At 38.4% G+C, this 12,513-nt stretch overlaps 1 protein-coding gene across 8 annotated transcripts in view; it reads left to right on the top strand.

The window, feature by feature from the left end:
- The window catches only part of NEK1 (NIMA related kinase 1), a 326,908-nt gene that overhangs the window by 268,231 nt on the left and 46,164 nt on the right, over positions 1-12,513 (top strand). The window contains exon 36 of one of the 8 annotated variants that reach the window (XM_064585276.1): positions 6,813-7,187. The exons of the other annotated variants lie outside the window; for them this stretch is intronic. Coding sequence (XP_064441346.1) covers positions 6,813-6,853 — 41 coding nt within the window. The 3' untranslated portion in view covers positions 6,854-7,187. Of the gene's footprint in view, positions 1-6,812; positions 7,188-12,513 lie in introns of those variants that run through there. 8 annotated transcript variants of the gene reach the window in all.

Below are 12,513 nucleotides of genomic sequence, written 5' to 3'. Positions count from 1 at the left end.
AACCCTCAGTTTGTTTCGTAGAGTTAAGAGTCTCTTATGATTTGCCTCCCTGTCTGTTTTCATCTTATTTTATTTTTCTTTCTCTTCCCATATGTTCATCTGTTTTGTTTCTTAAATTCCATATATGAGTGAAATCATACGGTATTTGTCTTTCTCTGACTGACTTATTCCACTTAGCATAATACCCTCTAGTTCCATCCATGTCATTGCAAATGGCAAGATTTCATCCTTTTTGATGGCTGAGTAATATTCCTCTGTGTGTGTGTGTGTGTGGGTGGGTGTGTGTGTGTGTACACCACATATTCTTTATCCATTCATCTTTTGATGGACATCTGGGCTCTTTCCCTATTTTGGCTATTGTGGACATTGCTGCTATGAACATTGGGGTGCAGGTGCCCCTTTGAATCACTGTTTGTATCCTTTGGATAAATACCTAGTAGGGTAATTCCTTGGTTGTAGAGTAGCTCTATTTTTAACCTTTTGAGGAACCTCCATACTGTTTTCCAAAGTGGCTGCACCAGCTTGCATTACTACCAACACAGTAAGGAAGTTCCCCTTTCTCTGCATCCTTGTGAACATCTGTTGTTTCCTGACCTGTCAATTTTAGTCATTCTGACTGGTGTGAGGTGCTATCTTATTGTGGTTTTGATTTGTATTTCCCTGATGCTGAGTGATGTTGAGCATTTTTTTCATGTGTCTGTTGCCCATTTGTATGTCATCTTTGGAGAAATGTCTGCTCATGTCTTCTGCCCATTTCTTGACTGGATTATTTGTTTTTTGAGGTGTTGAGTTTGGTAAGTTCTTTATAGATTTTGGATACCAACCCTTTATCTGATATGTCATTTGCAAATATCTTCTACCATTCCATAGGTCCCCTTTTAGTTTTGTTGACTGTTTCCTTTGCTGTGCAGAAGCTTTTTATACTGATGTAGTCCCAATAGTTCATTTTTGCTTTTGTTTCCCTTGCCTTTGGAGATGTGTCTAACAAGAATTTGCCACAGCCGAGGTCAAAGAGGTTGTTGCCTGTGTTCTCCTCTGGGATTTTGATAGATTCCTGCCTCACATTTAGGTCTTTCATCCATTTTGAGTTTATTTTTGGTATGGCATAAGAAAGTGGTCCAGTTTCATTCTTTTGCATGTGGCTGTCTAATTTTCCCAGCACCATTTGTTGCAGAGACTGTCTTTTTCCATTGGACATTTTTTCCTGCTCTGTCAAAGATTTTAGTTGACCATAGAGTTGTGGGTCCGTTTCTGGGTTCTGTATTCTGTTCCATTGATCTGTGTGTCTGTTTTTGGGCCAGTCCATACTATCTTGGTGATTACAGCTTTGCAATACAGCTTGAAGTCTGGAATTGTGATGCCTCCAGCTTTGGGTTTCTTTTTCAAGATTGTTTTGGCTATTTGAGGTCTTTGTTGGTTCCATACAAATTTTGGGATTGTTTGTTCTAGCTCTGTGATAAATGCTGGTGGTATTTTGATAGGGATTGCATTAAATGTGTAGATAGCTTTGGGTAACATAGCTATTTTAACAGTATTTGTTCTTCCAATCCATGAGCATGGAATGTTTTTTCATTTCTTTGTGTCTTCCTCAATTTCTTTCATGAGTGTTCTGTAGTTTTCAGAGTATAGATCCTTTTGGTTAGGTTTATTCCTAGGTATCTTATGGTTTTGGTGCTTGTTTTGGATGTTGTATAAATAATGTCATATTGTATTATTACCCTATAATTTGCTTTTAAAATTTTATATTGTATTCGTGATATTCATCCATGTTGATGAAAGTGATTGGAGTTGGTTCATTTTACCTGCTAAAAAGTATCCCAGTGAGGGATGCCTGGGTGTCTCAGTCAGTTAAGTGGCTGCCTTTGGCTAGGTCATAATCCTGGGGTCCTGAGATCAAGTCCTGCATCAGGATCCCTGCTCAGCCAGGAGTCTGCTTCTTCCTCTCCCTCTTCCCCTCCCTGTCACTCATGCTCTCTCTCTCTCTCACTTGCTCCCTCTCTCAAATAAATAAATAAAATATTTTAAAATATAAATATATAAAGCATCCAAATGTATGAATACATCAATTTAATTTTCTACTGCCCTATCAATGATATTTGGAATAGTCCCAGTTTTTCCTTCTATGACAAACAATGGTGCTCATATACATCTCCTGATAGATACATGTATCAAGAATTTGTAATCCTGGGATGCCTGGGTGGCTCAGTCGGTTAAGTGGCTGCCTTCGGCCTGGGTCATGATCCCAGAGTCCTGGGATCAAGTCCCACATCAGGCTCCTTGCTCAGCAGGGAGCCTGCTTCTCTCTCTCTCTCCCCCTCTGCTTGTGCTCTGTCAAATAAATAAAATCTTAAAAAAAAAAAGAATTTGTAATCCTATGGAATAAGATTACTGAGTTCTAAAAATATCTCAAATTTACAAGGTAATGTCAAATTACATTCCAAAGTATTTATATCAATTCATACATTTAACAATGGTATGACTTCCTATTGCACCACATGACCAATACTTACTACGGTCACTCTACCCAGTCTGAAATTTTTGGCCATCCTTTCTTTTTTCTGCCCCTTTTACTTTCTCCTTTCCTTCTGGGACTCTCATTATGTGTATATTGTTGTACCAACTGTATCTGCAGTGTTCACTTTTGAAAAAATTTCACAAGTGAAAGCAAACATACAATATAGGTAGTATATCAATAACTTATAAAACTAGTATGAAGGTTAAAAGACAAAAGTAGTAAAATCAATTGTATCTGAAAAATTAAGGGATTTACAAAAGGAAAAATGTGAGATATGATATATACATAAAACATGGAGGAGGAGTAAAAATGTGCTTTTATAATGTATTCAATCTCAAGAAATCATCAATTTAATATAAACTACTCTATGTTTAAGATTTTATCTATGAACCTTATGACAACCATAACCCCAAAACCTATAATAGGTACACAAAAAATAAAGAGAAAGTAATCCAAGCATAACACTAAAGAAAGTCACCAATCACAAGGGAAGAGAGCAAGAGAAGAAAGGAACAGAAAAGAACTACAAGAATAACTGGAAAACAGTGAACAAAATGGTAATAAGTACATTCCTATCAATAATTACTTTAAATGTAAATGGTCTAAATGACCCCAATCAATTGGGATGCCTGGGTGGCTCAGTTAGTTAAGCATCTGCCTTCAGCTTAGGTCATGATCCCAGGGCCCTGGGATCAAGTCCCGCATCGGGCTACTTGCTCAGCGGGGAGCCTGCTTCTCTCTCTGCCTGCTGCTCTCCCTGCTTGTGCTCTCTCTCTCTGATAAATAAATAAAATCTTAAAAAAAAAATAAATGCCCCAGCCAAAAGACATAGGGTGGTGGAATGGATTAAAAAAAAAAAACAATGCCCATCCATATGCTGCCTACAAAAGACTCACTTGAGACCTAAGGACACATACGAATTGAAAGTGAAAGATTGGAAAAAGATATTCCATGTGGAATATTCTAAATGGAAGTGGGAAAAAAAAGGTTGGATTAGTGATACTTATATCAGGCAAAATAGATCAGGTAAGATAAGGATGTCCACTCTCACACTTTTATTCAACATAGTACTGGAAATCCTAGCCACAGAAGTTAGACAAGAAAAAGAAATAAAAGGCATCCAGATTGAAAAGGAAGAAATAAAACTGCCACTATTTGCAGAAGACATACAAATAGAAAACCCTAAAGTCCCCACCAAAAAAACTACAGTAAATGAATTCAGTAAAATTGTAGGATAGAAAGCTAATATATAGAAATCTGTTGCATTTCTATACAATAATAATAAAGTAGCAGAAAGAGAAATTGAGAAGACAATCTCATTTGCAATTGCACCAAAAAGAATTAAATATCTATGAAGAAGTTTAACCAAGAAAGTGAAAGACTTATACCTTAACAACTATGAGACATTAATGGAATAAATTGAAGAGGACACAGAGAAATGGAAAAATATAACATTCTCATGAATTGGAAGAATTAATATTGTTAAAATGTTCAGATTACCCAAAGCAACCTACAGATTCAATGCAATCCTTATTAAAATCTCAATAATTTTTTTTTCAAATAACTAGGACAAATAATCCTAAAATTTTTATGGAATCACAAACACACACAATCCAAATAGACAAAGCAATCTTGTGAAAGAACAACAAAGCTGGAGGTATCATAATCCCAGATTTCAAGATATACTACAAAGCTCTAGTAATCAAAATAGTATGGTACTAGCATAAAAATAGCAGATCAATGGAACAGAATAGAGAGCCCGGAGGGGTGCCTGGATGGCTGTTATTTGGGTGTCTGACTCTTGATCTCAGCTCAGGGTCATTAGTTCAAGCCCTACATTGAAACAAAATAACAACAACAGCAACAACAACAACAAAACATTCCCTCAAAAGAAACTCCAGGTCCAGATTGCTTAACAGATTAATTCTATCAAACATATGATAAAGAAATAATAGTAATTCTTCATAGACACTTTCAGAAAAATTGAAGAGGATGACATACTTGCCATTTCTTTTTATGAGGCCAGTATTATCCTGATACCAAAACCAATAAAAATTATAAAGAAAAAGAAGTACAGACTTAGTTTAAAAATTTATTTTTGTAAATCAAATCCAGCAATATTTAAAGGGATAATAAACCATCTTAATTATTTTTTAAAAAAAGCCAGATGATTATCTAATTAGGTACAAAGCCAAGAGCTAAGGAATGTGGCAACTTCCAGACTCTGGAAAAGGTAAGCAAAGCATCTCTAAAGCTTCCAAAAGGAATGCAGACCCACCAGTCCATTTTAGATCTCTGATCTACACGACTATGAGATAGCAAATGAATGTTGTTTTAGGCCACTAATTTTGTGGTAATGTGTTATATTGTAAGCAAAAACAAAAACAAAAATTAGTATAGATTTGGGTACCTGGAAGTTGAATGCTAGCATAACAAATACCTAAAAATGTGGGAGTGACTTGAAATCAGGCAGTGAGGAGAAGCTGAAAGAATTTTGAGGGGCATGGTGGTAAAAGTGTACGTTGCTTTGAGTAGACTGTTAATAGAAATATTGATGTTAAAGATGCTACTGCTGAGAATTCAGAATGAAATGAGGAACATTATGGAGAAATCCTAAATTGCCTTAGAGGAAGCCTAAATCACCATGAACAAACAATAGAAAGGTGGACATTAAGAATGTTGCTGGTGTGAGTTCAGAAAAGAGATGAGGAACATATTATTAGAAATTGGATGAAGAGAGGCCCTTGCAACATAGTGGCAGAATTTAGCAAATTGTGTCTTACAGTGATGGGAAAAGCAGAACTAATAAATAACGAACTTGGGTATTTAGCTTAGGAGATTCCCAAGCCAAGTGTTGAAGGTGTTTCCTGGTTTCTTCTTTCTGCTTATAGTAAAATGTCAGAAGAAAGAGACTGAATTAGGTAAGAATCATAAAGCAAAAAGGAATTAAGACTTGGTTTAGGAAGTTCTTGTCCAGTCTAGATGGCAAAGGATGCTAAAATCCAGAGATGGCTGCTGAAAGCATGGCATAGAAAACAAAATTATGCAAGTTTGGCTTTACAACCCTTTGCTGAGACCTTGGAATGATTAAAAGGTCAGAACACAAGAGATTAAGGATGTACCTCACAGGTCTTCTCAGTGAAACCAGAGCACCTCTAGGAAGCTTAAAAGCATTGTCTCTCAGTGATCTTAGTAGAAACCAACTATAGAGAAGGTGTTATCTCAAAAAGATCTGTGAATGTAGCTCTGCCAATGTTGTGAATCTACTTGAGATCCACGGATTCTTGGGAATTTTATATCAGCAGAAACACTTCCTGATTGTACTGAAAGGCAGATGTGTACAAAATGGAAGAAGTCTGTCAGATCCTGAAAATTCTACAGGAATCCTGAAAAGCTGGCTTATAAAACTACTCATCTGGGAAATTAAAAAATGACTGAAGATGGGAACAAAGAGTGCAGAGGTGGGAGCTGAGAGGTCAGATGGCAGGGCTGAGGGACATGGAAGATTACTCCCAGTCCTTGTAACCTAATCAAGGTTTGTCAGGTACAATTTGCCCACCTGGATTTCAAAACTACATTTGACCTGTGACTCCTTTTTACCTTCCAAGTTCCCCCTTTTGAACTGAAAAGTCTATAACTGTTATCCTGTTTGTCACACCATTACATGTTGGGAGTGTTAGGGGCAGATAACTTGTCTCCTCAGTTTCATGGGTGCATAGAGAGCAAGGAATTATATCCAAAGAGTTGTACATAATAGAGCATACTCAGAGCTTCGTCCACATCTGACTTAAATGATTTAGATGATAAGATTTTGGAATTTTGAACTGTTGCTATAATGGGATGAGATTTGGGGGACCATTGGATAAGAGTTAGTGTATTTTGCATGTGGGATGGACATGGATTATTGGGAGTCAGACTATGGTAGCCAGACTTCTAAGAAAGACCCTCAAAAACCCTCACCCTTATATATTCCCTTCCCCTTTGAGTGTGGGTGGAAACTGAATATAAAGAAATATTACTCTCATGGTTATTTTATATTATACAGCAAAAGAGAGATTACCTAGGTGGAGTTAATATAATCATATGAGGGTTTTTTGTTTGTTTGTTTGTTTGTTTTGAGAAAGAGAGAGAGAATCTTAAGTAGGCTTCACGCCCAGTGTGGAGCCCGACTTGGGGCTTGATCTCACAACCCTGAGATCATGACCTGAGCGAAATCAAGTATTGGACACTTAACCAATTGAGCCACCCAGGTGCCCCCATATGAGCCTTTTAAAAGCAGGGTTTTCCTTGGTCACAGAAAAGGAAGTCATTGAGGCTCAAAGCATGAGAAAGATTTGATGTGCTTGAAGATGAAGAGAGCCATGTGATGAGGAATGGTGGTGGCCTTCAGAAGTTGACAGTGGTGGCCAACTGACAGCCAACAAGAAAATAGGGACCTCATTCTTTCAACTACAAAGAATTGAATTCTGCCAACAACCTGAATGAATTTGGAAGTGAATTCTTTCCCAGAGGCCCCAAATAGGAGCCCAGTTGGGCCAACACTTTGACTTCAGCCTTGGGAGATCCTAAGCAGAAATCTAGTTGTGCTATGCCAGACTTCAGATGTAAAGATCTCTGAGATAATAAATGGATTTTGTTTTAAGTTGCTAAATTTGTAGTACTTTGTTATGCAGCAATAAAAATAATACACTATAATTCTTTATTTGTCTATTAATCTGTTTATCCTTGCTGTTCTATCAGGTTTCATTTCATGTCTTTTGAAGTTCTATTATCAGATGCATAAACATTTAAAAATTGTTATGTCCTCTTGAAACTTGATCCCTTTTTCATAAAATGACCCTCTTTTGTTATATTTCCAAGTACTTGAGTTGCTTTCTAATAGTTTTATATTATTTTTGTTATTGTTCAACTTTTATTATTTTTGAATTGCCATTATTATTTCTTTTTTGACCCATGAGTTATTTAGAATTGTGTTTTTAAATTTCTAAACTTTTTTGCTTACTTTATTTTGTTGCATTGTGGTCAGAGAATGTGATCTATGTCAGGAGTTGGCAAAATTTTTCTGTAAAGAGCCAGATAGCATATAGTTTAAGCTTTGTGGGCCAATCAGTCTTTGTGCTACTATTCAACTCTGACATTGTAGTGCAAAAACAGCCATACATAAATAAATGAGCATGATTTGTTCCAATAAAACGTTATTCACAAAAACAGGTGGTGGGCTGGATTTGGCCCACAGACCATAGTTTTCTGAGTTTTTGCCTATATGATACCAGTTAGTTGAAATTTGTTGAGATACAGTTTTGCCTAAAAGAATGTGCATTCTGCAGACTTGACATCAACATTCTGTATACCCAGAGGGTAAACTGTTAATTTAGTGTTACTTATCTATTATTACCTATTGATTTTTATTGATTTTCTATCAATTACTGAGAAAGATGTGTTAAAATATCCCATAATAATGGTTTTGTGCATTTCTTCTTGTAGTTTTGTCCATTTTGCTTTGTATATTTTGAAGTGATCTTATTAGCATATATCATTCCTATAAATTGAATCTTTTGTGATAATATAATAATTTTCTCTTGAGGACATACAAGACAAAAAGCATACCTAGAGTTAAAGAACATTAGTAAATTGTAAAGTAAAAAGCATTCTTAGAGTAAATTCTCTCATCAGTGTTATCTCCTTGGTGTGTTAGAGTGGCTCATTCCAACTTGTGAGATCTGACTGTTAAATATTTAAGACTTTTTGAGCTGGTTGTTAAAACACTGATAACCTGAAATCAAACAGGATAAGAGTATTTACACCATAGAACTTGGCAGATACTACAAATCATATGTGCCATTATTTTAGCACACCACCGAGTCTAATCTACTCTTTAAAACTTCCATTGAATTTTTTCTCCTTTAAGTAAACTTGTTATTGGAGGAGATAAGATGGAGGAATAGTAGGGGGCCTCGTTTCATCTGGTCCCTTGAATTTAGCTGAATATCTATCAAACCATTCTGAACACCCATGAATTCAGCCTGAGATGTAAGAAAAATATATCTGGAACCCTCCAAGTAGAAAAGTGACTGCTTTTTGCAAGGTAGGAGGTGTGAAGACATGAACCTGCGGGGAGATACTAGAAGATAAATGGAGGGGGGCGGGACCCTCCATAAGCTGGCTGTAGGAAAGTGATATAACCCCAGAGGGCAAAATTGGAACCCTTAGAAATCTGCTACAGTGAGAGACATCCCTGTCTCAAGGGGGCTCAGAGGATGAAAAGGGCAGAATTCTAGGTGTGTCATTGTGGACTCAGGATCCCAGGAGTCACAGAATGAATGGGGGTGCCTGAACTGGTAGAGTGCCCAAGCAGTGGATTGGGGAAACTGGTTATGGTCAGTGAGCTCAGTAGGGGACTCTCAGCTTGGGTCACCATAAACTGTGAGCTGGGCCAGTCGGATGACCACTCTCTGGCTGAGCACCCTGAAAAGGACTGGAATGTGGGGGCTGTTTGCCATCCCCCAGGAGTGGCGAAACAGGTGCACCCATGACCAGGCAATAGCTCTCAGGGTGATGGCCCTGGAAATGACAGTAGGGCAACACCCGGGACCAGTGGAGCAGGGTATGCACGTGAGCCTGCAACTGCTCTCAGTCCCAAGGCACACAAGGGCAGTGACTCAGGTCCCTCAGACTCTCCCTGGGAGAATTACAGTGGGCACGCACCACAAGAGTCTGCAGAGTTCAGCACACACAAAAGTGAAGATTGTTTGTCCCAGAGGGTTTACTGAAGAGGGGGGATGGGGATCTTTTGGCTCTGGGGCCGGAGATTGGGGCATGGCCATTTTCATTCTGAACCTCTAAAGAGGAGCAGAAAGCCTCCAGGGAAAAAGCTTACACTGAGCCCAGCGCCCTGGCAAGAGGCAGTGCAACTCCACCCAGGGAAAGACATCTGACAAGCAGCACAGCAGGCCCGTCCCCCAGAATACCGACTGGAGGAACAGGTGGACAAGTAGTTTATGGATCCCACAAGACTGTAAAACTCCAGTGCCAGGGATAAATAGTATATTGAGTTCAAGGTTTTTTTTCTCATGATTCCTTTATCTTTCAGTCCAAAATTTTCCATTTCTTTTTTTACCTTTTACCCTTTTCAACTAGTTTCTTATTTTTGCCATCTTGTTTTTAAGTTGCCTTTTAACTTTTATTTTTTACATCTACATTTTATAGATATATACTCCATTTTAGTCCTTTCTCTCTCTCTCTCCTCTCTCTCCTCTCTCTCTCTCTCTCTATATATATATATAAGTTTTGTTTTCTTTGCAAGTTTGGGATGTAATGTCTTCTAACACAGAGACCAAAATTAACTCAGGAACAAGTGGATCACCCTACTTTGTCTACCCTGCAAGATTAGAGTCTCTCTCTCCCACCCGCCCAATACTTCTTTTAATTTTGTTTTTGTTTGCTTTTCTGTTGAGGTTTCTGACCAATTCAGATTTTTCTAGGGTCCATTTTGCTTGGATTGTGGTTGATATTTTGGACTCTGCTCACTCGCACACCCATTCTTCTCTGGGAAAAATGACTAGAAGGAGGAATTCACAACAAAAGAAAGAACCAGAGGTAATGTTCTCTGCCACAGAGCTAATCGATATGGATATAAGTAAGATGTCAGAGATGGAATTCAAGATAGCAATTATACAGTTAACAGCTGGGCTTGAAAAAAGCATAAAAGACAGTAGAGAATCTCTAAGTGCAGAAATGAGATCTAATTAGGCCAAACTTAAAAATGCTATAACTGAGATGCAGTCTAAATTGGATGCTCTAATGGCTAGGGTGAGTGAGGCAGAAGAGAGAGTAAGTGATCTAGAAGACAGTCTGATGGAAAGGAAGGAAGTTGAAAAAAGAAAGACAACTCAGAACCCATGAAGAAAGACTTCGAAAAATTTAATGATGCCCTGAAATGAACAAATGTCAGAATTATTGGTGTGCCTGAGGGGGAAGAGAGAGAGAAGGAGGGTCAGAAGGTATATTTGAACAAATCATATCTGAGAACTTCCCTAATCTGGCAAAGGAAACAAGCATTCATGCCCAAGAGGCAGTGAGTCCCCTCCAAAAATCAATAAAAATAGACCAACACCCCAATATATAATAGTAAAACTTGCAAATTTTAGAGAAAGAGACTATCCTGAGAGCAGCTTGAGACTAGAGTTTCTTTATGTACAGAGGGAGGAACATCAAACTAACATCAGACCATCAGACCTATCCACAGAGACCTGGCAGGCCAGAAAGGGCTGGCATGATATATTTAGGGTACTAAATGAGAACATGCAGTCAAGAATTCTTTATCCAGCAAGGCTGTCATTCAGAATAGAAAGTCAGATAAAGAGCTTCCAGGACAGACAGAAACTGAAAGAATGTGACCACCAAGCCAGCCCTGCAAGAAATATATATATTTTTAAAGATTTTATTTATTTGACAGAGAGAGACACAGCGAGAGAGGGAACACAAGCAGGGGGAGTGGGAGAGGGAGAAGCAGGCTTCCCGCTGAGCAGGGAGCCCGACGCGGGGCTCGATCCCAGGACCCTGGGATCATGACCTGAGCCGAAGGCAGACGCATAACGACTGAGCCACCCAGGCGCCCCCCTGCAAGAAATATTTAGGGGAAACCTGTAAGAAAAGAGAGACCCCAAGAGTAACATAGACCAGAAAGAAACAATATACAGAAACAGGGACTTTACAGGCAGTACAATGGCGCTAAATTCATATCTTTCAGTAGTTACTCTGAATGTAAATGGGCTAAATGCTCCAATCAAAAGAAACAGGGTATCAGATTGGATAAAAAAGCAAGACGATCAATATGCTATCTGCAAGAGACTCATTTTAGACCCAAAGACACCTCTGAAACTGAGGAGGTGGAGAATGATATACCATGCTAAATGACCTCAAAAGAAAGCTGGGGTAGCAATCCTCATATCAGACAAACTAGATTTTAAACCAAAGACTGTAGTAAGAGATGAAGAGGGACACTATATCATAATTAAAGGGTCTAGCCAACAAGAAGTTCTAGCAACTGTAAATATCTATGCCCCAACATGGGAGCAGCCGATTATATCAACCAATTAATAACCAAAGTAAAGAAACACATTGATAATAATACATTCAAAGTAGGGGACTTCAACACCCCACTCACAGCAATGGACAGATCATCTAAGCAGAAGGTCAACAAAGAAACAAGGGCTTTGAATGACACACAGGACCTTTGGACTTCACTATATACAGAACATTCCAACCTAAAACAACAGAAAACTCATTCTTCTGGACTGAGCATGGAACTTTCTCTAGAATAAATCACATAGTGAGTCATAAGTCAGGTCTCAACCAATACCAAAAGATTGAGATTGTTAACTGCATATTTTCAGACCACAGTGCTTTGAAACTTGAACTCAATCACAAGATGAAATTTGGAAGGAACTCAAACACTTGGAGGTTAAAGAGCATCCTACTAAAGAATGAATGGGTCGGGCGCCTGGGTGGCTCAGTTGGTTGGGCGACTGCCTTCAGCTCAGGTCATGATCCTGGAGTCCCGGGATCGAGTCCCGCATCAGGCTCCCTGCTCAGCAAGGAGCCTGCTTCTCCCTCTGACCCTCCCCCCTCTCATGTACTCTCTCTCATTCTCGATCTCTCAAATAAATAATCTTTAAAAAAAAAAAAGAATGAATGGGTCAACCAAGAAATTCAAGAATAATTTTTAAAATTCATGGATACTAATGAGAATGAAAACACATCTGTTCAAAACCTTTGGGATACAGCAAAGGTGGTCCTAAGAGGGAAGTACATTGTAATACAAGCCTCTCGCAAAAAAAATTAGAAAAATCTCAAATACACAAGCTAACCTTACACCTAAAGGACCTGGAGAAAGAACAGCAAATAAAGCCTAAAACAAGCAGGAGAAGAGGAATAATAAAGATGAGAGCTGAAATCAATGAAATAGAAGCCAGAAGAATGGTAGAACAGATCAACGA

Source organism: Mirounga angustirostris, unplaced genomic scaffold (genome assembly GCF_029215605.1).
Source record: "Mirounga angustirostris isolate CCGP_5_RB_7025 unplaced genomic scaffold, mMirAng1.0.hap1 SCAF_2, whole genome shotgun sequence".
Lineage (NCBI taxonomy): Eukaryota > Metazoa > Chordata > Mammalia > Carnivora > Phocidae > Mirounga > Mirounga angustirostris.
The sequence above is the reverse complement of the archived record's forward strand: the minus strand, read 5'-3'. Positions and strand labels throughout refer to the sequence as shown.